Below are 26,950 nucleotides of genomic sequence, written 5' to 3'. Positions count from 1 at the left end.
AATCTCTGTTCGAGCATGGATTGGATTGGCTATCCCGTGATTCTTTAGTGCTCATGTGATACTTCTGCCCACCACTCTGACGAAGCGAAGCCTGCACGGAGCCACGGATCCATCCCGCGCCCATGTGTAGCTGTTTGACACCTCCCCGACCTCAGTGCCTTTGTCTAGATCGTATCACTCTGTAAATGTTACACTAGTTTTTTTTTTCCAAAAAGAATACACTTGCATGGTTGAACCCGCACACTGCATTGCATCACTCTGATGGTAAACAAGCATGTGCCAATAGCTGAACAGCAACAGTACAACCAAGTCTATTGCCATGTGGCGACGGTCGCTAGATTTTTATGATCATGTTGATCTACACCAGCTCTACAGAAGTTTGTTGGCAGGAGAGAGAGGAGGCGGTTGGCATGTCAAGATCCGTAGCTAATCAATGCATCGTTATTAGCCCTACCTTGCTTTAAGCAGCATGCAGGTCCTACCGTGCCATCATGGTATGCACGGTTCATTTGTTTGTGTCAGCTGGATGATATGTTGTTGGTTGGGTGCTGGTCCTTTGCGACCTTCCGTCTCGGTGTGGCTCCTAAACAGAAGCATGTGCCGATGCAATTAGGCATTAGCCTTGGTGTCAGTGATGCTTCAGCTTCGGACTGATTTGGTTCAGATTAAGGTAGGGCTGAAGCCTGAAGAAAGTTCGTGTTCAGCTGCCTTAACAATGGGTACAGACCGGAGTTTCAGTAGCACCACTTCGTCCGAGGGCTTCAGTCTGTCAGAACAGATCAGTTTTTACCCGTGCCTTGCAACTTTCTACGTTCTTCCTGTGTTCAGGTTTCAGAGATTGTGGCTGTCCAAAAGCATGTGAAGCCAAAGTTGCATTGCGAAAGCACGACAGAAAATGATCATCTATTCATCTTGGACGTGGTACAACACAGAACAGTGAGGGAAGGTAGGCACTCCTTGGCCTCCCGAACGAGGGATACAACATACAGGAGGATCAGCGATGTTCTCCAGTTTCTTCTGCTAGGCCATACTGGTTTTGAACATGTGAACAAAATCATTGTTACACTACATGCCTTCTTTTAGTCGGGCCAACCCAACCAGCAAATTTCTGGCAAATCTTTCTGCTTAGAGCAGGATTGCAGCATTCGCTATAGAAAGGACATACCCACCTGGTACAGTGTGTTCAGGTCGATAGCGGCATGTTGATGCTTTAGCAAAAGTAGCAAGTATATCAATTCAAAAACAAAGTTTGGTGATTGCCCGGTTGGCGCATCTATCGTTATTTTCCACATGAAATCAATCAGTTTTTGGTTGAGCGGCTCGTGGCCCGGACTGAAAACAGCAGCATGTGTTTCTTTTTGTTAGCCTAGTTAGGGTGTTTGTCCTAACTAAGGCCCACGATCAGACGAGCTGCTGGAGAATCCACAGACTACTTGCCTTGGAGTGGTGAGAGGAGATAAAATCAGATATCCGTTCTGAAACCGGCAGTGATGCCACTGAAGCAATATCTTATTTTGCACGATCTAGTCTCAAATAAAATGAATAATGGTTGCTATCATGCGTCTCCTGAATGTAAATGCCCTCTTGGTGTAGACGTTGCCAACTGTGCTGACTGCAGTCTACAGTTAGGCCAAAACGGTTACTCATGCAGCTTCTTTCTCGCATGTTCAGGTTTGCATCTGCCCCCACAGAGCACAGGACAGATGATTTGTCCTAGGCACTGATCCGGAGTCGCGAGGATCGTGAGTTGCAGGATGCAGGAAACTTGCAGGATGCAGGAAACGCTGTTATCTCCAGTGTTCCTGATCAGCAGGAGTGAGCCACATGAAGCAGAGCAACCAGAGCAGCGAGAGAGTACGCGGGCCGAGCAGCGCAACAGGGTATATTCGGGCTCGGAGTGGGCTTAGCCCAAACGCAGGCGTGCGTTGCGTGCCTGATGGTGTCATTATTAGACAAATCTGTTATACTTGTAAAGTATATGGTGGGCCTCAGGTTGTTGCCATAGTTAGGATAACCAAAGATAGGAACCGTGTAATCTGTGATCACGGCAACAACCTGGAAGGAGCCGTCGCCATTACTTGCGCTATGACGCGATGATTCGCGATCCTTCCTAGCATGCGTCGTTCCCTCTGTGTAAGCCACGTCAGGGGCTATTCCTGGCCTATATAAACATGCAGGCGGCACGAGACAAAGTGCACGCTTCAAGCCCTCTGATAATCTTTCAGTCATATTACTGTACTGTCATGTGTTAGAGAGAAGTGAGATGGCAAGAGGCAATAATAAGAAGAAAAAAAAGATACCAACTTTCCCCCAACTCTCTTCCAAATCCACCCCAATGACGACTCCACAGCTAACAAACGTGTGTTGCGACACAGCAGGACGAATCTCCCGTATCTGCAGGGCCGCAGGCTAACAAGCCAGCGCGTCCAGGCTGGTGCGATTGATTTCTCTGCCGTTTTCAGCACCTGTCCATCTGCATGACTGCATCGAGAAATTTCAGAATTTGTATTGCAATTCGTAAACTTTTCAGGATTTGACACCCATATCACAATGACATGTGGGGTCAATCTTTCTCATCTGCACCACTCTGCAACAGCAAGCTACAGCTACATCGCATGCTCGGTTCAGAACACGCGTTGCAGGTCGACGATCGAGCAGGGTCAGAAGCACTTCGTTTTGAGTTGGCTCCAGAAACGAAGCGTTTCTTTCTTGCCTGAAGGAACTGAAGGAAGAAGAATAATGGCCGCTGATGCCGGAGCATCTAGCGGTGATCTGCTGACCCGTGTGTTGCGTGTTTGAGAAAGTGAGAAACGATACGGGCGCCGCCGACACACACAGGGACGACCCGGCGTCTCCGCTGGAACCAAATCCGGTGCCCTCGTGCCGATCATACTTTTCCCCACCTCCCGACCAAAAAGGCGAAATGAGAGGAGATGGAGCCATGGAGGAGGCGCGCCGCAGCACCTTGGAGATTTGATTCTGTGCCAGTATCCTGTTCAGGTCCTGTATGGGCATCAGGAGGGGTGGGTAGGACTGAAGATGAGCTTGTGCCTGCTCCTATCCTTTTTCTGTCACGAAACGTGTGATCTTTTTTTTTTGGAGGAATTGGAACGTATGATCTCGTGTAGCCGGATCGTATCACTGCACTGGTTCTGTTTTTTGTTGTTGGTGACAGCCAGGCGAATCAGGCCTCCTGTAACGAAAACGTGGGAGACAATGATCGTCTCTTTTCTCTTAAACAAACACGTTCCCTAGGAATTCAGTTCCTTCTTGTGCGGTAGCCAAACGATGGATGAGCAACTTCAGGGAGTTCCAAAAACATTCAGACTTCTCAGCTTGCAAACGCGGTTCTGAAGTTAGCCTGACCACGGCTGAAAGAAATGCGCGCGGTCTGCTAATTCAGACTTCAGAGATCATGCAGGTGCCGGAGTTGGGCCTTGGCCTTCCTCAGCAGTGTATCAGTTCACATGCGGATACCAGATCCTTTTCTGTCCGATCATAATGGCAGTATCAACCAACAGATCCGTCTACTCCGACAGGCGAGAACATGCTCTGATTGAGGAGATTACAGTTCTGAAACAACCACCATGAGGCCTCGTGGTGCCATGGCGGATGGTGCACGGCCACATGCCTGGACAGACAAACGCACCCACAAGCTTGGCAAAGCTGGCCATGGCTGTGGATCTCATCATTGGCGAGGACTGGCTGCTTGCAAGATGACCAGAACGAAAGATGCGCAGATTATACGTGTTTATTTACTTTAAACAAACATGACAAAGGTACAGATGCAGCCGATTTCACAGGCGGCAGGGATAAGATTCTTTTGTTCTCGTCCTCACACAATTCATGACCGTACTAGCTCGAATATGTTCTCTAAATCATTCCTCCGGCCGGATTAGTCTCAAACAATGTGGCAATGCAGTGATGCAGAATTAGAAACTCCTGGCCTTAGTGACCTTGCTCCCTGAGTCACTAGAACTCCAGAAGCATCACATACACACAGCGAAGCCAGATTTAACGGCCCCTAGCTAGAACTAGAATCCGGTAGTGAGAGCTGCCCCTTGGATGCCCCCAATGGACAAGTGTCGAGGCGGCATGGACGAGCCGGTGAAACAAAAACAAGATTATCGTAAACCCCACTCGCCCCACTTGACACTATTTTGCTGCAGTAGCAGCATGCATGGCGTCAGCTGCTGCATTATTGGTCATTGAAAAACACCACCTGCAGGCAGGTAAATGTCTGGATGGATTCCTTTTGTTATCATCTTTATTACCAATAGTAGCCCGTCGTGACATTGCTTGTTGTATGAATCTTTAACCTAGAGCAGGTTGAAAAAGCAGTGGGCCTGGACCCTGGAGGGTGCTGTCGCATGGCATATGCGTTTACTTTGCTGCAACCGTTTCTCATGTTTGTTTCACCATGTTCAGACAAAAGCTTCAGGTAACAAACAGATCCATATAACGCTCGCAACTTTAAATACTATTTTTATACAAGACACAATGTGTACGCAGACAGTCACATACTCACATACTCCATGCTAGCTGTCATGTCTCGGGCAACTTTGCCTACCTTTATGGATCAGAGATCTCAGGTTTCGGAATCTGAAGAGTTTCACCTCCTCCACTGAACATTCAAGCTTGAGCTGCAGCCCGCATACAGTACTAGGTAGTCGTAGCACGCAGTAGCCTCGAGGAAACGGCCATCGTGCGCAGCAGCTTCCGGAAACTCCAAAAAAGCATTCATGTGAAGCACGCGGGAGCCGCGTGTGCCGCTGCGCAGCACACGTCCCCGCGGCGATCCACGAGATCTCCGGCGAGCGACTCCCTCCATGCGTCGGAGAGAGCAACGAACAAAGAGACAGGCGGCGGACAGGGAACGACCGTGCTAGCTGCAGCTCCGGTCGCCGCTGCGTTGTCGTCTTCCTCGCTCCGGCGTCCGGCCCCTCGCCTGCCCGCGGCTCGGCGGCTCCATCGACCGCCCTGTTGACCTTTGGCGGAACGGGTAGCCGCGCGCAGGCGCAGGTAATCTGATTATCTGAGTGCCCGCGGTCCCTGTCGCGGCTGGCATCACCACCGCCCCGCGCGCGATCCTATGCGGGCGTGCGGGGGCCCCCCGGAGCCGAAAGCGACGCGCCAACTTGAGGACGGCGGCCGGGTCGCCGTCGCTCCCGCGCGTCGCGGCTCGGAGACGCGGCGTCCCCGTCTCGTGCTCTCGCGCGTCGCGGCCCGGCCGGTGCTCCGCCCTGCTGGCCAATGGCCGCCCACAACTCTTGAGAAAATCTAGCTCGCGCCGAGGAGGAGCAGGAGCAGGAGCTAGTCCGGATCGCCGAAAAGGTGCGCGCGGCGAGACGAAGGCGACGCAGGATCGATCGATCCATCAAAAGGCCAAAAAGGGGTTTGCAGCGTTCGCGTGCGCGACGTGGCTGCAGCGATCGAGCCGGCCCGGGCGCCGCGCCGCCGGCCGACTGCCGGGGGGGCGGGGGGGGGGGGGGGGGGGGGGGGGGGGGGAGGGTGCACTGAACCTGTGCTGTTGGGAATTCTGTGTCTCGTATCGATTGGGATTTATCCGCAGGAGATCACATGCTGATGCATCAGTGCGGCCAGTAGGAGTGTGCTCAGCACGGCGTCCTGCAGCGTCTCTTGCTGGCTGGCTTATCTCGATCGGCAGCGTTATCAGAAACAGCGTCTCCCAGCGACAACAAGCAGTCAGGTGGTACGGACTTGAGGAATGTTTGTGGCAGTGATCAGTGAATTGTCAACCGTGTGGTGTGATCATGTGCTTGATCTTTGGTTGCAGGTACACGGGCGTCGAGTGTCGACGGAGAGCTGCCGTGGAGGTGCTGTGGCCGATGGACCGTGCGGTGAACGGCGGTGAAGGCCAGCCGGGACCGGAGCTCGGGCCGGAAGGCAGCTGTGGCGTTCACTCCTGGATCGAGGGCGCAAGCACCGGTGGATGGCGGGTTTCTTGGTTTGCGCCACAAAACCAATTTGGCGGACGGCGGTTGAAGACGCTAAGTCGTGGAGGCACGGACGTCGGTCTCGGGACTGGCGGAGGAACGGGCGTCGACGGCGTCTAGGGCCTCGCTGCGGGCGAGGAGGTGACGGGCGTCAGGCGGCGTCTAGGGCCGTCAGAAGGCCGAGGCGGGAACGGCGTCCAGGGCCACGGCGTGGAGGCGGGAATCTTCCCACGCGTGGAGTTTTGGCGGTTTTCTCAAAACCGGCCACCTACCCGGGTTTCGCGGACCCTCCAAAACCGCGGACCGGATCTTCATCTACGTGGCGGCATAGGGGAGAAGACTTCGACTCGAAGAAAGAACCTCGGCCGTCGGATGAGTCCTTATATCTTTTTCCAGTTTTGCCCCTACGGGCGTTTTAGTCTTTAGTTCAAGTCTGAGGGTACTTTGGACCCCTGCGTGGGTACTACAAATACCCCTTCACCCTCTCTCTCCTTTGCGCCTGGCTAAGCAGAAGCAGCCGCCCCATTCTCCTGGCGCCCCCCTTCTCTCCCTATCTCTTTGTTCCTTCTTTCCTCTCTAGGATTTGAGCCATGGATTTTGAGACTTTGTACTGAATTTGGTTGGGAAAGGAGGCCCTTCCCTCCTTGTGCCCTCGGGGCTTTCGATTTTGATTCGAGTTCCTGTATCTTGTGCTTTCTTTGAGTAGAATTTCGATTTCGTTTGTCGATTCTTGTGCACGAGATAAGATGTTGTTTCTTGATGATCATATGACTCTTTGAAGTGATTCTAATCCATCTAGCCTAGTGTTAAAACCCCAGGAATCACGAGTCTTCCCGAATCGAAGTTTTTGTGTTCTTGAGAAAACCCCGTTCTTGCTCGGGAATTCCTCGATTCCTCTCAAACCATGGAGTGATTCGTCAATTCCTTCCGTGGACATGTTCACAAGTCCTTTGTGATCATGCCTACAAAATTTGGTGAGATTTGGACTTGATTTGGCCCTTCGATCATCGAGTTATTCAAGAACCGTGGGTAGAAAAATTCATTTTTGGGCTCGGGCTGAAAAGTTGTAAGCACCGGTTAAACCGGTGACTGAGCGTCGGTTTAACCGGTGATCAGGGTTTTGCTCAGATTCGTGTTTTAGGGTTTCTGGCGTATTGCACCGGTGTTGTTTGTGAACGCTCTGTTACTTCATCGTCGGTTCATCCGGCGTTATCATTTTTGCGTTCACCGGTGCATTGAGCTTTGAGCTTTTCTTCATCGGATCAACCGGTGCTCTCTGAGTTTGTTTTCGTCCCTCTCTGGACAACTGCACCGACGTCGGTTTCGATTTTGTCGGATCATCCGGTGTACTAACACCGGTTGACCCGACGCTGTTCAAATCTGAACGTCGGATCAACCGGTGATCGTCTTTCGCTGCTGCAGGCTCTGCGCGTCGGTTAAACCGACGAGGTGCCCTCTGTGCACGTCGGTTTAACCGGTGTGTATACTGTGCGTATTTTCAGCTGCTACTTCTCGCTGTTTGCTTCCGCGCTACTTCTCATTTGTTCCTAGTGCTGTTTCGTGTTGGTCTAGCTCTTCCCTAGCTACTCCACACTTCACCTAGGATTCTAGGGTTGGGTGTGCACTTGGGATATTAAGCCGAGCTTCCGATTGCGATAAATTTTTATCGGTTCCCATTCACCCCCCCCTTTGGTCGACTTTTCGGTCCCTCAATTAATATAAGAGCTTGGTTAGGGTTTTCACTACCCTAACCGGTTCGAAAACCATTTGGCGACCATGGCGAGTCTTGGTAAGATCCCTGTGTTTACCGGCGAGGACTATGCCTACTGGAAGGTCCGCATGCGAGCTTTCTTGCAGAGCTTAGGAGCATAGGTTTAGGATATAACCAAGAACCAGGCTTACGAGGTGCTTGCCGTTCGGACCACTCCTCTGCAAGTGACCGAGCACGAGGCTAACAGCAAGGCTGGCAATGCCTTGTTCGCTGGTGTTTCTCGTGCGGAGTTCTCACGCGTTCAGGGTTTTCAGGAAGCCCACAAGGTTTGGACGTGCCTTGAAAACTACCACGAGGGCACACCACAGGTTAAGGCTAGGCTTTTCGAGACTCACCGGCGTGAATATGAGAACTTCACACAGGGGCCGGGTGAGAGCATTGGCGACATGTTCAGTCGGTTTCAATCGTTTGTGACCAAAGGCAGTGCGAACAGATCTGCTGATGCCCTTGACTACATAGAGCATGAGAAGGCTCTCAAGTTGCTCTACGCACTTGACCACTCTGTGTGGGATCTCAAGGTGAACACAATCATTGAGTCTGCAGACTATGAGACTCTGACCGTGAACAAGCTCTTTAGCAAGCTCAAGGCCACTGAGGTGGATAACCAGACACGAGCCAAGCTCAATGGTGCCCCTCCTTCCAAGAGCATCGCTCTTGTGACTGGCTCAGGTGGATCGAGCTCTAACGCTAACTCTGCTCTTGGCTTTTCTCTTACCTCTTTGCCTTCTGTCACAGATGAGTAGTTAGAGACGCTGGGCGACGACGACTTGTGCCTCCTCATCAATAAAGTTCCAGCGTGTCTACTACAATAGGCAGAGGAGGAAGAACCCCGGGTGCTACCACCGCGGCGATCCGAACCACTTCGTCGCCGACTGCCCCAAGAAGTCCGGCGGTGGGCAGAACAACAACTTCGACTACTACCGTCACCGCGACCGTGACGAGGGAGGCTCCAACAAGGAGTGTCGGCACCACAAGCACCACAGTCGTGACCGGGACAAGGGAGGGCGCTTCGACCAGGAGTCGCTCAAGAAGCGCTTCCAGTACAAGGCCAAGAAGCGGGAGAAGGCTTTCTTGGCGCAGTTCAGCGACCTCGACAAGGGCTCCGACACCTACCGCTCTTCTTCACCTACCTCCGACGACGATGACAAGAAGAAGAAGAAGAAGCGGGACAAGGAAGCCACCGGCTTCATCGGTCTTTGCTTGGCGGCCGGTCGGCGCAAGAGTTTCTGAACCATGGCGGGCGAGGCCAATGGTGCTCGTGCGTCTCCAGGTGGACATGCTACACCGACGCACGACAACTCTTCTCCTGGATCCGAGAGTGATTCAGAGGTAAACTCCACTATCGACCTGCTTGATACTGAGGTTAGGGAGTTGTACGCCGCTCTCGACAATCAGAAAAGGCTGCTTAAGGAAGCAGCTAGAGAGCGTAAGAAGCTTAGAGCTGAACTGGCATGTGCTAGAGAGAAATCTGGTGAGGATGAGTGCGCTGGCTGCATATCTCACATGAATGATCTTGTTGCTCTCCGTGCCAAGCATGATGAGAACGTTGAGAACTTGGATGTTGCCAAGACTTCGCTTGCTGACGTGTCTCACGAGCTAGCCAAGGCCAAGCATGAGCTTGAATTGGCCAAGGACGCTCCTATTGTTAGTGATGTACTTGAATGTGATGAGTGCTCCATCTTTTAGTCTGATCTAGCTTCTTTGCAGTCTAAGTTTGCTGTTGTTGTGTGTGAGCTAGAGAAGCTTAGGTCTAGACCTGTTTTGCTTGGTGCTTGTAAGCTTTGTCCCACGCTTAGGTCGGAGCTAGATGAGAAGAACGCTTTGATTAAGTCTTTGGGGAAGACTAAGGTCGAGGAGTCTAGCCCACCTAATGATTGTCTTGTTTGCCCTGGTCTGATTTCTGATTTGGATGATCTTGCGGTAGAGAAAGACAACTTGGAGAATGAGAACACATATCTTAGGGTGATTCTTAGTTGGGTTTCTGCTAGTGAGCCGCAGTTGGGCATGATGATCAAGCAGTTTAAGCGTGGTGACGGGTTTGGGGTCGGTTACACCTACACGAAGTCAGACTTTGACATGTTGTATGGTAAAATTGGCAAGGCTGCTGGAGTTCGGAGTGCTCTAAACACTGCTAGTACGAGCACGCAGCCTTCGCTTGTTGACCCCGTGGATGGTGTGCTTAAAGAACTATCAAAAGCACCTTCACAGAGGCAGGTTTGGGTTTCAAAGGCCAATGAGCTGAGGAATCCCCTCGATACGCTCCCTACTGCCACAGCCCAGGTTGCCCAGAAGAAGAGGGCTGCTCCTCCCTGCCCAATGGCGCCACCTCCTAAGAGAGAGGTGAGGTACCACTACGAGTACTGTCACAGAGATGGTCACTTGGAGGAGTTTTGCTTCAGGAGGAAGAGGGCTGTGAGGCGTGAGCAGGAGAGACGTAACTCGGACATGTACTCTGCTCGAGTGCATGGTCCTCCTCGGCGTGGTGGTAGGCATGATACTAGGGCGCGCCGTGTAGGTGGAGGACAGGGAGACGGTGGTGATTACCGTGCTCCAGCGGGTGGTCGGTTTGCCAGTCGTGCTCCTGGTCGTCCTCAGTACGGCTATGGACCACGGGACCGAGGCTTTGGAGGAGGTTACGATGCACCACGCTTTCCTCACAGTGGTGGTCGTCAGTCTCGCGGTAGACGGGACAGGGGATACGCTTTACCTGAGTTTGCTAACCCTTCTGTAGAGAAAATGTCTTGACACGGGTTTGCTTCACACTTTGCTAACCCTAGTGTTGAGACATTTGCTTACCCTTTGTCTCACTACTGATGTGCAGGTTGTTGGAGGCTTGGAAAACAGGTGGATCATGAACTCCGGTTGTTCGCGCCATATGACCGGGAATGATAAATGGTTCTCCAGCTTCACCCCCATGCGCTCAAAGGAGTACATTGTGTTCGGGGACAATGGAAGAGCAAAGGTACGTGGAATTGGCGTTGTTCGTGTTTCCGATCGCTTTACCCTGAGAGAAGTTGCCTTGGTTTCGAACCTTGGGTTCAATTTGCTCTCTGTTTCGCAACTTCTTGATGAGGGGTTTGAAGTTCGCTTCAAGGAGGGTTGTTCTCGAGTTTTAGATTCCAGGGGAGATTTGGTTTGCCGAATTTTACCTCGCGGTCGGGTTTTCTTGGTTGACTTCTCTGGAACTTCTCTTGGTCCTCCTTGTTGCTTGTTGGCTGGTCCTTCTTCTGATCTGTGGAAGTGGCATAGGAGACTTGGACATTTGAGCTTTGACTTGTTGTCGAGACTTAGCTCACTTGGCTTGATCCGAGGATTGCCCAAATTGAAGTTTGAAAAGGACCTTGTTTGCCACCCGTGTCGCCACGGGAAGATGGTTGCCACCTCCCATCCGCCTGTTAATCAAGTGATGACCACCCACCTTAGAGAGTTGCTACATATGGATACAGTCGGTCCTTCTCGGGTGATGCCGGTTGGTGGGAAGTGGTACATTCTTATGATCGTGGATGACTTTTCTCGCAATTCTTGGGTCTTTTTCATGAGAACCAAGGATGAGGCTTTCGAGTTTGTTCGAGACTTGATCTTGAGGTTGAAAAACGAGCTATCCCAGGCCATGAGAGCGATTCGCAGTGACAATGGCATATAATTAAAAAATACTCGTTTTGACACCTTTTGCAGTGATCAAGGTCTTGAACACCAGTATTCTTCCCCCTACACTCCACAGCAGAATGGGTTGTAGAGCGGAAGAATTGGACGTTGGTTGAGATGGCTAGGACGATGCTCGATGAGCATCAGACTCCTACAAAGTACTGGGCTGAGGCGGTTAACACCGCTTGTTATGTGTCCAATCGTATTTTCTTGCGTGCTTTCATGCACAAGACTTCTTATGAGTTGCGATTTGGACGCCAGCCCCGTGTTGATCATCTCAGAGTTTTCGGTTGCCGGTGCTTTGTGCTGAAGGAAGGAAATCTTGATAAGTTTGAGTCTCGATCATCTGACGGTATTTTTATCGGTTATGCTTCTCACTCTAGAGCTTACCGTGTGCTGATTATTAATACTAACATCGTCAGAGAGATTTGTGAAGTCACTTTCGACGAGACTGCACCGTGCAATTCTTTTGTCTTTGAGGTTGCAAGAGATGATGAGCTCGGCACCCCCATCTTTGAAAATGAGGAGGAAGAAGCTGCGGAGGGTGATGCTGAGGCTACCACGTGTGCTGTGGACCCAGCCGCCTCCGCCATGAGCTTGGACGATGATGACAGACCCGACCCGACTACATCTACTTCCCGGGGCCGATCGAGCAGGTGACTCGGCCTTCACCAGCTGCATCTGAGGAGGCACCAGTTCTGGTTGAGGAGGAGGCGACTTCGACAAGGGAAGCACCGCGACACATTCAGCGTCGTCATCCACCTCAACAGATGCTAGGTGACCTCAACAAGCGAGTCACACGGTCCAAGGTAACAAGTATTGCTGGCTTTGCTCATTCAGCATTTGTTGCCTTTTTTGAGCCCAAAGATGTTGGACACGCACTTTCTGACTCCAAATGAGTCAATGCCATGCATTAGGAACTTGAAAATTTTGAAAGGAATTAGATTTGGGTTTTGGTTGAGCCTCTGCCTGCTTGTAACCCAATTGGAACTAAATGGGTTTTCAAGAACAAGCAAGGTGAAGATGGGTTGGTAGTGCGGAACAAGGCTCGACTTGTTGCCCAAGGGTTTTGCCAAAAGGAAGGGATAGATTATGAGGAAACTTTTGCCCCGGTAGCACGCTTAGAAGCAATTCGAATCTTTCTTGCATTTGCTGCTTCCAAGGGTTTTAAAGTTTTCCAAATGGATGTGAATTCTGCCTTCTTGAATGGTTTTATTGAAGAAGAAGTTTATGTGAAACAACCCCCTGATTTTAAAAATCCCAATTTTCCAAACCGAGTTTACAAACTTCAGAAAGCTCTTTACGGTTTGAAACAGGCGCCTAGAGCTTGGTACGATAGGCTTAAAAACTTCTTGCTTGCTCAAGGTTTTAAAATGGGATGTGTTGATAAAACCTTGTTCCTCATGCGCTCTGGCTCTAACTTTTTATTAGTTCAGATTTACGTGGATGATATCATCTTTGGTGGCTCTTCTCACGCTCTTGTCTCCAAGTTTTCTGAGCAGATGTCCAGGGAGTTCGAGATGAGCATGATGGGTGAGCTGCAGTTCTTCCTCGGGCTGCAGATCAACCAAACTACTCAGGGCATGTTTGTCCATCAAGCGAAGTACACCAAGGACTTGCTACGGAAGTTCGACATGAGTGACTTGTCTCCTCAGCCAAGTCCGATCAGCACATCGACGGCACTTGATACGGACTTGGATGGCGAGGTGGTGGACCAGAAGGATTACAGGAGCATGATTGGCTCTCTCCTATACCTGACGACGACCCGACCGGACATTCAGTTTGCGGTCGGCCTTTGTGCGCGATATCAGGCTTCACCGCGCACCTCCCACAAGCAAGTGGTGAAACGCATCTTCAGGTACCTCAAGTTCACTCCTGAATTCGGTCTTTGGTATTCTGCGGATTCATCTCTTGTTTTAGTTGGTTTCTCGGATGCCGATTTTGGTGGGTGCCGGTTGGATCGTAAGTCGACTTCTGGCACTTGTCACTTTCTCGGTACATCGCTGGTTTCGTGATCCTCTCGCAAGCAAGCTAGTGTAGCGCTCTCTTCTACAGAAGCCGAATACGTTGCCGCTGCTAGCTGCTGCTCTCAGATTCTTTGGATGAAGCAAACCTTGCAGGATTATGGGTTGAGCTTTGGTAGGGTTCCCATCTTTGTAGACAACATGTCTTCCATTTGAATTGCAAAGAACCCAGTGCTCCATTCCAGAACCAAACACATAGACATCAGGTTCCACTTCCTGCGAGATAACCATGAGAGAGGCCACATAGACATGATCCATGTACCATCCGAGAGGCAAACCACAGATATCCTTACCAAACCACTTGAGCTTGAGACCTTTGTTCGCTTGCGAGGGGAGCTTGGGGTTTGTTACCCCTTTTAGTTGCTAGTTTTTCATTGGTTAGCTTTTTGTAGGTATTTGTTTTGTTTCTCTTCGCTTTCTAGCTTTTGATAGATGCATTTGCATTGTACATGTTTGCATTTTGCATTGCTTCACTCACTAGCATTCTTGTATACACTGTTATGATCCTCTAGTGCTTGCTAGTGTAGTTTCTTAGACTTAATCATGTATAGCTTGCTCTTCAGTATATGTCATATCATCTGAGTTAAGCTATTTTGATTTGAAAAATCTGAAAACATGGTCACCCTATCTTGGCTACTAGCATGTTAGGTTGCATTGATACGCTTTCTATCTTATTCATACTAGTGTGGATCTTAATCTTTGACATGAGCTAAAATTGTTAAAATTGTTTAATATACGTCTGAAATGGAATGAAAAGATCCAGGTGGGATTGCTTGTGGCACTGATCGAGCTTTCGGGACGGCTCACATAGCACTAGTGAGAACCCGGGCAAGGCTGTGCATGACTGAAGCGAGTGCCTTAAGCTTCTGACTGCCTTTGGCATAGGCTTGGCCTCCTGCTAAGTAAAGCATGACAAGCTTTCAACCCCTGGCAAAATCACTTGCTTGATATAACCTGTTCAATTGCAAGTTCAAATGCAAGTTTTGAGATGCAGAATTGATTCATGATAAAATATATTGGCAGCTTTGGATCACCCTGTATGAGTTTGGCTAGCACTGCTTTCTTTCTCCTACTTGCTGTTGCTAGATCATGGGTGATGCTTTTATTTTTGCTGAACTGAACTTGCTAGCTCTAGAATTGATTGATATACCCTGTTGAGCTAGATTCAGTTCTTGTTTATGAAGCACACATGCCTGTCACTAGATGATCATATCTTTGTATGCCTGAATGTTTCACTTACACCCTCTGCACGACATTCATTGCATAGCATGATTTCAGGGGGAGGGTTAGGCATATTTTAGACTTGATGTGTGCATGTGCCAACAAGGGGGTGAATTTTTGGGAGAAGTAATCGAACAAGGGGGAGAATTGTTTGATGTTTTAGAGAACCAGAAACTTGTTGTGCACAGGGCTTTGAGAGTGCATACATGTGGTAAGAGTTGCACGTGTGAGGGGGAAATGCATTTCAGGGGGAGTTTCTGCTTTGTCTGGCTCCTGGTTTTCTCGTCACTTCTGCATGACTGTGTCGAGCCTTGCCTCTGACTTTGAGGAGTCATGCTTGTGTTTGATCGATTGCGTCGAGCCGTTGCCCTTGTCTTAGGGAATCGATCTTTGCTTGGTCAAGTGACTTGTTCTTGCTTCTTTCGAGCTTTTGTCACTTGTTTGAGTTCTACTTCTTCCTTGTTCTTCTCAGTTTTTTGTTTCACTCTTAGTTCGTTTTTGTCTCGTTTGTGGTGTGTTGACAATGCACTCATCAAGGGAGAGATTGAGGAATGTTGAGTACCTTCTCCTGGCAGTGATGAGTGAATTGTCAACCGTGCGGTGTGATCGTGTGCTTGGTCTTTGGTTGCAGGTACACGGGCGTCGAGTGTCGACGGAGAGCTGTCGTGGAGGTGTTGTGGCCGATGGACCGTGCGGTGGACGGCAGTGAAGGGCAGCCAGGACCGGAGCTCGGGCCGGGCGGTAGCTGTGGCGTCCACTCCTAGATCGAGGGCGCAAGAATCGGTGGATGGCGGGTTTCTTGGTTTGCGCCACAAAACCAAGTTGGCGGACGGCGGTTGAAGATGCCAAGTCGTGGAGGCACGGGCGTCGATCTCGGGACTGGTGGAGGAACGGGCGTCGACGGCGTCTAGGGCCTCGCTGCGGGCGAGGAGGTGACGGGCGTCGGGCGGCGTCTAGGGCCGTCAGAAGGCCGAGGCGGGAATGGCGTCCAGGGCCACGGCGTGGAGGCGGGAACCTTCCCGCGCGTGGAATTTTGACGGTTTTCTCAAAACCGGCCACCTACCCGGGTTTCGCGGACCCTCCAAAACCACGGACCGGATCTTCATCTACGTGGCGGCATCGCGGAGAAGACTTCGACTCGAAAAAAGAACCTCGGCCGTCGTATGAGTCCTTGTATCTTTTTCCGGTTTTACCCCTACGGGCGTTTTAGTCTCTAGTTTAAGTCTGAGGGTACTTTGGACCCCTGCGTGGGCACTACAAATACCCCCTCACCCTCTCTCTCCTTTGTGCCTGGCCAAGCAGAAGCAGCCGCCCTCTTCTCCTGGCGCCGCCCCCTTCTCTCCCTATCTCTCTGTTCCTTCTCTCCTCTCTAAGATTTGAGCCATGGATTTTGAGACTTTGTACTGAATTTGGTTGGGAAAGGAGGCCCTTTCCTCCTTGTGCCATCGAGGCTTTCGATTTTGATTCGAGTTCCAACGTCTTGTTCTTTCTTAGAATAGAATTTCGATTTCATTTGTCGATTCTTGTGCACGAGATGAGAGGTTGTTTCTTGATGATCACATGACTCTTTGAAGTGATTCGAATCCATCTAGCCTAGTGCTAAAACCTCAGGAAGCACGAGTCTTCTCGAATCGATGTTTTTGTGTTCTTGAGAAAACCCCGTTCTTGCTCGGGAATTCTTCGATTCCTCCCAAACCATGGAGTGATTCGTCAGTTCCTTCCGTGGACATGTTCACAAGTCCTTTGTGATCATGCCTACAAAATTTGGTGAGATTTGGACTTGATTTGGCCCTTCAATCATCGAATTATTCAAGAACCGCGGGTTGAAAAATTTGTTTCTGGGCTCGGGCTGAAAAGTTGTAAGCACCGGTTAAACCGGTGACTGAGCGTCGGTTTAACCGGTGATCAGGGTTTTGCTCAGATTCGTGTTTTAGGGTTTCTGGCGTATTGCACCGGTGTTGTTTGTGAACGCTCTATTACTTCATCGTCGGTTCATCCGGCGTTATCATTTTTGCGTTCACCGATGCATTGAGCTTTTCTTCATCGGATCAACCGGTGCTCTCTAAGTTCGTTTTCGTCCCTCTCTGGACAACTGCACCGACGTCGGTTTCGATTTTGTCGGATCATCCGGTGTACTAACACCGGTTGAACCGACGCTGTTAAAATCTGAACGTCGTATCAACCGGTGATCGTCTTTCGCTGCTGCAGGCTCTGCGCGTCGGTTAAACCGACGAGGTGCCCTCTGTGCACGTCGGTTTAACCGGTGTGTATACTGTGCGTATTTTCAGCTGCTACTTCTCGCTGTTTGCTTCCGCACTACTTCTCATTTGTTCCTAGAGCTGTTTCGTGTTGGTCTAGTTCTTCCATGGCTACTCCACACTTCACCTAGGATTTTAGGGTTGGGTGTGCGCTTGGGATCTTAAGCCGAGCTTCCGATTGCAATAAATTTTATCGGCTCCCATTCAGCCTCCTCTGATCGCGTTTTCGGTCCTACCCGTGCTGTGCATGTGGGGGCTTATGGGACTTTGGAGTCCAAATATTGTGGCCTGATCAAGTCATAACCCAGTGGGCAACGGCACAACTTACGTTTCATCTTCTTACCATTAGAGTATCCCAAAATATACTGCAAACTTGCGTATCTGAATTCTCTCTCTCTCTCTGTTTGTTTATACTTAAGTAGTCATTCATGCCGTCGATTCCAGCAGTGTTTTATTTTTATTTTTTTTCCTCAAGAAATGGTCAAGATCGAGTATGCGCTGTGCTGAGGCTGACAGGACCAAGTAAAACAAGTATGCTTAGCGCAAGTACAGAGATAGAGTGTTGCTGTCCTTGACCCCTTGTACGATGGCGTAGGCAGGGGACGAAAATGTTGAGCAGGTGCGGACATGTTTGCAGTATGCAGGAACGTCATTAGCCACTTAAGCTTTTATATGTCATGAACAATTCAAAAGCGTACGTAATTGTTTGAACAACGCCGAGAATAATTAGATCAATACAATTTTGTCACTTTCACGCCGATCACTAGGCTCATCAATAATTTGTGGCACTTGCAACTTGCAAGCACGTTATGGTGGTTTATGATCACCTTAATTAGAGGTCAACTGCGGAGCAAATTGTTTTTAGTGCAAGCGTGCGATGTGTTGAGAGTTTTCCGGCGTGTTATTATGTGATAATTGAGTTCGTAACTACTAGACTAGATTCTGCCACGACTATTCCCAGTGCAAGATTTCATTGCACGGTTTCATAGAGTGTCATGTCATCTAAGTACATTTGAGTTTGTGAATGAAACAAGGTCCCCCAATGCAAAGTTCATTTCACGATTTCATAGACTAGCCATAACATTTAATTGTGAGGCATGTGATTGGGCACAAGTGCATGAAATGAAACTCTATAGGCCCCAATGCAAGTTTTAACAAATGTCATAGTTTTGGAAACAGTGTATACACAATTTTATCTTGATGAAACTCCTTCTCTCTCTTTCTTCATAATTACTTTGCCATGTCATCACAATTGCTGATTTGTCACTATATTTAATGCACATGAAATTTTATAAATCTCTATATTTAATGCCTTAGAGGTCGATGAAGTTGCATAGGAAACGTTGATATTAATTAGTACCGCTAGCTCCCTAGTGTAATGATTTGGTAAAATCTTGGAAGGGCCGGCCACGGAACACCTATGAAGGCTCCTGGCTAAGTGCTAGCTGATGCTTTTGGCGTCTTGTCGCACTAGATGGCTTATATTAGTATAAGATTACGTTGTTTAGAAAATAAAATTGTCTGGGGCCTGTTTGAATATATAGGGATAATGGTTATCCCTCACCTTTTAGCCCAAAATTATCCCTCATGCATCCAAACAAGTGGGATAATTTTGGGCTAAAGTGGATTATCCTTCCCAAAATTCTTAGCCCCTCCAAGGGATGATAATGAGGCTAATTTTGTATGGTCCCCACAAAAATGTGAGTATGCACATACATCTAGATATGGGAATGAGAGAGAAGGTGGACATTAGCCCCTAGATCTAAACAATTTACCTTGGGCTAATTCTTAGCTTATCAATTTAAGACTAAATATTAGCTCTCAAAATTAGCCATGGGCTAATGTTCCAAACAGGGCCTTGGTCTTTGCAACTGCACACAACCACCAAGGGTACGTAATACTCCATCTATTTTTATTTATATGTCATATTAGGTTGTGTTACTAAATTTGACAAACATTGACCAAAGTTTAATATTTATAATACCAAATTTGTTTCATTGAATCCACCATGAAGTAGATGATGATATGCATATATGTTAGTTAGTATAGTTGTTTTTATATTTTTCTATAGATTTAATCAAAGTTAATCAAATTTGACTTAGAACAAGTTTAAAATATGTAAATAAAAATGAAGAGAGTGCATATGTGAATGCTCCGATGCACACTGCAGTCCCCCAGTTGGGGTCCTAGATCCACCATGAATATCAGGGTACAAGACTAGAAGCGGCGCGTAGTGTTCATATAAATGCTAAACCATCGGCCACTTATCATTTAGCGACTTTCCAGCTAAGCATTCTTTTGAAAAAGGCAAACGAACTGCTCTATTAAACAGAGCCAACAAAACAGTAGTAGAATGTAACGTACATGGTTTATCCCAGGCCGTCCGATCCTCTTGCAATCCCCAAGGGCCCAACAACGTGCCAATCAGCACGTTTTTTTTCAAAAATTTTAAAAGTAACAACGAAAATACTGCAGCAATAAAATTTAAAAAATTTCGCGAACTAAATAAGTCTTTAAATTCGAACACCCGGCGGCCGCCGAAAAAGGATAAACCGCTAAAGCACAGCAGCAGCATCTCTTCGGGTGGCATGGGCCTTGTTTGGTTAGTTTTGATAGAAATTTTTTATAATTTTGACCACTAATTAGAGGTATTAAATTAAGTCTAATTACGAAAGCACCTCTACAATCATGGATACTGTAGTAATACTGTATCCAATGAAGCGTTTGAACGCATGATTGGAGGATGATTAGAGTATGGTCACTGTAATATTACTGTATCTAATCATGTATTAATTAGGCTCATTGATTCGACTCGCAAAGTTGTATTCATCTCTAAAAAGATTTTGCAAATAATATTTAGTACCCCATACATATAAAATTCTCTTTTCGCAAAATTTTTACTATAGTAATCATAATCAAACATGGCCATAGTTGGATTTGCCGTATCCAATCAGATCGCGGGAAGCAGTCGTCAGATCTCATCAGTTAAAAAAAAACAGGAACAAAGAAAAACAAGTTGGGCCGTGTTTGGTTAGTTTGCGCGAAATTACTGTAGCATTTTTGACCGTTAATTTAGAGTATCAAATGAAGTCTAATTACAAAACTATCTCCACAACTCCCGTGTAAATCGCGAGACGAATCTAATGAGGTCTTTGACCGCGTGATTAGAGGATGGTTACTGTAGCATCACTGTAGCAAATCATCAATTAATTACCGCCATTAGATTCGTCTCGAAAAGTTACACCCATCTCTGAAAAGATTTTGCAAATAGACTTCATTTAGTACTCCATGCATACGATATTCTCTTTTCGAAAAACGTGCGCGAAAAATTTTCAATGTAACCAAACACGGCCCATCTCCGTCCCCCACCAGCCACCGCCCCGATATATTCGCCGCAGCCCACACCTCGCCCCAAATTTCCCGTCCCGCATCTCCTCCGCGCCGCGCCGCAGCGGCAGCCGCCTCCTCCTCCCTCTCCCAGTCGTCGTCGTCCTCCTCCTGCCACCCCCTCCGCTCCGCCCGAATCTTGCTCGGCCCGGCTCTTCTTGGATTGGCGGCGCGGGCGCCGGGGCCGGTCATTGGCGGAGAGGTGAGCCGGCGGATCGTCCATCCCCGTCCTCCTCCTCCCTCGGTTGCGCACGCAGCTGCAATCTCTCTCTTGCGCTCCTTTCTTTTTTTTCTTCTCTCCCTCGGTCCCTCCGGCGTGCTGATTCTCGATTCGTGCCCCGTTCCGCTGCTTCTGCCGCGATAGGGCCGGCCGGGTCATCCAGAACGGGCGGCGGCGCTTCTCCCGAGGCGAATTTGGCCTGGTCCCTCTTGCCCTGCCGCGCGTGGGAGGGGCGGGGGGCTCGGGAATGGGCGGAGAGCAGCGGCTGCGTCGCCTGCCCCGGTTCTCATCTCTTTGAACTTAGATGGATGCATCTGTAAGTACTACTACCAGTCATGTTCTTTTAAACACGCGTCGATTCCTTTCGGGCTGCTCCCGTAGTTAGTTTGACCCTTCTTCCCGTGCGGTGGTGCGCAGGTGAACGCCAAGAAGAAGGTTAGTTCCTGCGGGGGTACTGGTCACAGCCGCTGTGGTGAGGTGCATCGAGCCACCGTGCGCTCCGGTCGCATGCGAAGCAACCCCTTCTCACTTCAGGTTCTTGTTCCGTGCTGCCTTACCTCTCCTCTTAGGTAGTGTTCGATACTCGCCAGCCCTCCTCTTACAGTCATACTCGCCTCTCTCGAGTCCTGGCTCCTGAGGGTGTTCTTGATTGCCTTGTTGATTTTTTTTATTTTCCTGTAAAAGTAGATCTTGCAGAATCCGTCGTTTTTCTTCACAAACTGTCCAATTATGTCTGGTAGCTTAACAGCAAGGGCTTGCGAGTATCATTAGTGCATTCTTTTTCATAAGAACAGCTGTACAATTCGAGATTGAGGAGGCTCAGTCATAGTGATGATTTTTTTGTTGGATTCTAGCAGGTTAGTAACACAAGGTTACGATTTGGGCACGTAACAACCCCCCCCCCCCAAATAAATAAATAAATAAATAAATAAATAAATAAAAGGCCGGACGGATGGCAAACAATTGACCAAAATAGTAGGAAGGACTAATCCACACAGCGAGACAAGTATGGACCAGTTAAATGGCTCAACCACAACCATTTAAATTATTCCCTCGAGCATGAATGAGAACTATCAACTACGTGTCATTGTATGAAAGATGTCAAGAGGAAGTTTTAAAGTGCATGGCCGGTTCTTAAACTTGTTCGGTTGTATCATTTAGATCCATATACTTTCAAATTATAGATTTGGCTCCCTAAACTTAGCCTTGGGTGTCATTTAGGTGCCCCTATACTCTCAAAATACAACTCTAGCTCTCTAAACTTAGCTTCAGGTGTCACCTAGGTCCTTGTATTATCAAAATGCAGTGACATTATTATTAAATTGATAAAACTTTTTTTTTATAGATATAATTTAATTATAGTCAAATAATGAAAATTTTATCTCAAAGTGTACAAAACAATATTGATGAGTATGAATCCAGAAGGTTGATGATGGTTCACTTTGGAGGCAATATCTTAGCCTGTTATGTGCACATGACAACTGTACTTTATTCTTGGAAGATTGTTCAAACTTAAATAACTTGTAGCTGCACATGCCAAACTAGAAAGTAGAATCAAGAACTTATGAACACCATGAATTAGAACCGAACAAATTTAAGGACCGGCTATGCACTTTACTCGGAAGTTTTCAGTACACAATCCTATGTGCATTTGTTCACATGCTACCCGTAACGATCTTAATACTATTGCAGGTTTGGTTCGCTTTTCCATTCAAGTATAAAGGAAGTAGGATTTGGCATGGCATTTGAATAGCATCAGAACCTTTAAAACAAAGTTTTGTGTATTGGTGTTATACTTCTTTACGAAAACATGGTGGACGAAGAACTGTTTTATAAGGACATTAGTGATCACAGCATTAGCTCTGAGGAAGAAGACATGCTTGTGAGGAGTTGTAGCAATCTCAATGTCAGCTTTGGATACCATTGTGATTCTTATACAAGCTTTCCTTCTGAAAATGATCATGAGAATGGTATCTCCCCTAGGAACATATTTGGGACTGATACCATGATGGGCTCACGAAATGGCTCATTTACTTGTTTATCTGGTGCTGCAATAAGTGCAAATTTCACACTGGCAAATACAAATATCTGCAAGGGTCTTATTGGTGAAGAAATTTTACCAGGACTAGATTCTCCAAATTCCTTTAGAAAAATTGTTTCTTCTCCATCAATGTCAAGATTGGACTCGTTCTCCAACTCACAAGGCAGCCCCGAGAGCTCTATTTTTGAAATCAGTAAAAATACTTGGAGGTCAAGCGCTCCAACAGCTGTATCATCCAATTTTCTGACTAATACCGAGGTGAAAATGGCTGGTGGAGCTGCTGGGGAGGATAGAGTCCAAGCTGTGTGCTCGGAGAAAAATGGATGGCTGATTTGTGGAATATATGATGGATTTAACGGGAGAGATGCTGCTGATTTTCTAGCAGTAACTCTATATGACAACATAGTATATTACTTATACTTGTTGGAGAATCGGATCAAGCAGCAAAATGGTCTATATAATTCGTCAGAAAGCTCTCTTAGTGGTGTTAAAAGTGAGCTAACACTAGCCATGAGAATGGCAGAAAATGAAGATATAAAGTTTTCTGAAACATTTCGAGCTGGTGTGCTGAACTGCCTTTCCACTGCTGTTGAGCAAGCTGAGAATGATTTTTTATGCATGGTTGAACAAGAGATGGATGATAGACCAGACTTAGTTTCAGTAGGATCTTGTGTTCTGGTTGTGCTTCTTCATGGAAAAGATTTGTGCATCTTGAATCTGGGTGATAGTAGAGCTGTGCTTGCTTCCATGCCATATGCAGAAAAGGGCACCTTAAAGGCTACTCAATTAACGGAGACCCACTCACTTGAAAATCCATTGGAGTACCAAAAACTTATAGCCGATCATCCCAATGATTCTTCAGCTGTAAGGGGTAACAAAATAAAAGGAAAGCTGAAGGTTACTCGTGCTTTTGGAGTTGGCTATCTAAAGCAGGTAACATTTGATCCTTATATAGGTGAACAAAACCCGTATCATCCTTACAATTGTAAGTAATACATCATTTTTGTCAATTTGCAGAAAAAGTTCAATGATGCACTCATGGGCATTCTCCGTGTTCGTGATTTGAGCAGCCCACCTTACGTTTATACAAATCCACACACATTGAGTCACAAAGTTACAGATGATGATTTGTTTGTCGTGCTTGGTAGTGATGGCTTATTTGATTTCTTCAGTAACAATGAAGTTGTTCAGTTGGTTTATCAGTTCATGCATGATAATCCAATGGGAGATCCTGCAAAATATCTCATCGAGCAACTTATACTCAAAGCAGCCAGGGAAGCAGGTATGCATCAAAATACATTATGAACTTTATGATTAAAATATCAAATAGTGGGTGTTTGCTGTGCAGATCAATAATCATATAGCCTGATGCGCATATGTGTTAACCATATTATGTTAATAACATTGGAGTTTACTTCATAGTATTCTGTATCCTCTAACCATTCTAGAATCATACAGTCGACATGCATCAAGGCTAACTCCTAATAATCCTTCTTTCCCCTTTTTCCAGCTTTAACAGCTGAAGAATTGATGAGGATACCTGTTGGGAGTAGGAGGAAATACCACGATGATGTGACTGTCATTGTTATCATCCTTGGAAATGCACAGAGGACAATGACGGCATCAACTTCCTTGTGAGAGAACAAAGAGCTGGACAGAGAAGCTATCAGCTGGTAAAATTTTGTGGGTGTTTGCATACAGCTACTTCGAATAATATGTTTTTATTAGTCTGGTGTGGTAGTCAATAAACCAAAAATATGTATATATTCTTTTGGAATTTTGGTTGTGAACAAAATCTTTTGTTCAATCAAAAGGTCACATGGATTTGTTTCACTTATTTTGTACATGACTGAAACATGGATGCTCTTCTTTGAGACTTAATCCATGAAAGAAACGGCAAACCATTTCAGTTTTCATTTGCTAATCTTTCTCTGCTAAGCATTGTTGCTTGTCAATCCTAAAATATGATTCAATGGTGCAATCTTGCTTGACTTGAAGTCTCTGGATTTTCTAATCTGAAGATATAATCAAATTGTAGCTATCTCCAAAAAATAAAGAGGAAAAAAAATGAAACATGGACTGGAATCTGGATCCATGCAAACCAGTCCAATGTGGAGGATTTGTTGATATCACTCACTGGCCACTAATCCTGAGAAGATATTATGAGGTGGGTGATGAATCTTGGCACACATACCACATACCCACATACCACATACCCACATCACTTGACTCTAGCTCTTTGTGCTTTCTGATCCACAACTCCATGCCGCGGCAAGCAGGCAACCACCTCCCCATCCTCTGCATTGAAAATTCCCGTGGACATGGACATCAAACGGCCGGCTCCGGGACTAACCTGGAGCACACCGTTGTTTTGTCCAGCTCGTGCGCCAACGCACACCACGAGTTCCTGTGTTCGTGGCACGTCAAGCATGACAGCAACATCCTGGTTTTAAATTACCATCCCATCACAGGACCAGGCAAAAAAAAAAGAAGAAAAGAGAAAAAAAATCCTGGCTCCCAGTAGATGTGACCAAGGAGTAGCCATGGGAAATGACACTAGAACCTAGAAAGGCCTCTTTTTTTTCTCTCTCTCCAGAAGCAGCCAGGCTCGCATTCGTGGTCGTAGCGAGGTGGCACTGTACCTTTCGGTAATTGCGTTAAACCGGGGCGTTTCTTTTTGTGCCGTTGTGGACTGCACATTTGGCCTGCACTAATGGCAGCTGCCTTGTGGAATTGGTTAAAGGTAACAGCGACTGACCGTGACCTCCACGCTCAACAATACCTGGATGAAAGTCTATATATCAGTCCATTTCTCCACTCTAACGCTCCCTCTCCAGCTCCAAGAAGTGTGTCTTTTTTCACTAGGATCTTAGGAACTCTTATGAGTGTTTAGGAGTAGTATAGTTGTTCATACAGATAGTGGGGAGAGGATGGAGGCGTTCATCCACGAGGACTACGTGAACAAGCGCAACGAGGTGAGGAGGGAGCAGAGGCGGCGGCAGCTGCAGATGCTGCAGGTGGGGGGCAACCCCGGCGCGTCCCGGGAGGCGCTGCTGGCGAGCCAGGAGAGCCCGAGGGTGCCGGACCAGTGCCTGACGCCGACCGGCGTGTCGCCGTCCGGCGTCAGGTCCCCGGCGGCGAGCGCGATGTCGCCGGCCGGGGAGGCCGCGGGTTGGCCGTCGGAGCACCGCCGGCTCTTCGACTGCCTCAAGCCGTACTAGAGCGCGCGAGCGGCCAGATGCTGGCTTGTCGTTCGGTGTCCAACCGAATAAGCGTGAAGTTCGTGGTGCTGGAGTTACCTCTGCTCATCTAAATTTCAGCTTGTTTTTGGTGTTCGTTTCGGGCCGTGATCGGCCGTGTATGCGCACCAGGTTGAATTAAGATGATGTTGGCATGAGCATGTACTAGCGTGAGGCCGTTCTGGTCTGTTCCAGGGTCTGGCGATGCTTGAATTCAGCGACTGAGCTGAGCAATCTCTGCTGTTCATGTTCACTTGGCCCATGTCGCGTGATAAGATGTGTAATGTGTTCCAACTTATAGATCAGCGGTTAGCCTACGAAGAATGGAAGGAAAACAAACAGTGCCTACTCCTATCTCAAAATTCCTCCGGGTTTAGAGTCTAAGAACTATTGTAATATTTAATCGTGTATATATATATATAAGATGGATATTGAGACCGGTTTAATCCCATATCTTTATACTATAAAGATCGAAAATAATTGAATTTTTTTTTGCCAAAACTAAAATTGTTTTCTCATGCGCACCCGCCTACCCGTCGTTTCCCTTCCCCTTCTCTCCACGCGTGAAAATCTCTGCCGCCTCCCTTCCGCGTCCGCATCACGCCGCCGTCCTCCGCTCGTATGGTCGTACCCGCTCGGCTGCCCTCCGCGTCGCGCCGCCAGCTGCCCTCCGCATACTTCTCCCCATCTCCACGCTCCCTTCCTCGGCGGAGGGTGACCATGCGGAGCCATCGGCAGGAGAGGAAGCTGAGCTACAGAGGTTGCGGCCAATCGGAGGCGATACGTTCGTACCGGTGACTGCAAGCGGAGGCGGCTTGCCATCAGTGGAGGATCTGGCTAGCCTTCGCCCCTCGGTGTGGACCAGATTGAATGCTCGGTGCCGCGGGCCCCGTCCTCATCGTGGCCGCGACTCGAAGCGCAGGAACGCAGTGCATTCCATCCGCGGCTCCGTGCTGTTGTGCTGTGGCTTAGGACTGCTTATTCAGAGAAGGACGTCCATCCTCATCCAATCCAAATGTGGCCCGTTTGTGCTTGTGATTCTGCCGAGTAAATTGTTAGTCTCTGTGGATTAATGGCACTTTTCAATCATTTGCACTTGTTTGCATGTGTATTTGCTGTGCAGGGGGGTTGACATGTTTGGGAAACGGGATAGCTTTCTGAAGTTCGAAGCTGACATTATTGACAAG

The 26,950-nt window shown here is 48.0% G+C and overlaps 2 protein-coding genes across 2 annotated transcripts; both read left to right on the top strand.

The window, feature by feature from the left end:
• The first annotated feature begins 22,293 nt into the window (after positions 1–22,293).
• LOC120683877 (probable protein phosphatase 2C 39) lies at positions 22,294–24,448 on the top strand. The gene is made up of 3 exons (XM_039965977.1): positions 22,294–23,457; positions 23,542–23,806; positions 24,035–24,448. Exons 1-3 carry the CDS (start codon positions 22,294–22,296, stop codon positions 24,160–24,162), a joined length of 1,557 nt encoding a protein of 518 aa, XP_039821911.1. The 3' UTR covers positions 24,163–24,448.
• An 884-nt stretch (positions 24,449–25,332) lies between these two features.
• On the top strand, positions 25,333–26,212 carry LOC120683878. The gene has a single exon (XM_039965978.1). The coding sequence runs from the start codon at positions 25,455–25,457 to the stop codon at positions 25,743–25,745; it is 291 nt and encodes a 96-aa protein (XP_039821912.1). The 5' UTR covers positions 25,333–25,454; the 3' UTR covers positions 25,746–26,212.
• The last annotated feature ends 738 nt before the right edge of the window (positions 26,213–26,950 follow it).

Source organism: Panicum virgatum, chromosome 7N, assembly GCF_016808335.1.
Source record: "Panicum virgatum strain AP13 chromosome 7N, P.virgatum_v5, whole genome shotgun sequence".
Taxonomy (NCBI): domain Eukaryota; kingdom Viridiplantae; phylum Streptophyta; class Magnoliopsida; order Poales; family Poaceae; genus Panicum; species Panicum virgatum.
The sequence above is the reverse complement of the archived record's forward strand: the minus strand, read 5'-3'. Positions and strand labels throughout refer to the sequence as shown.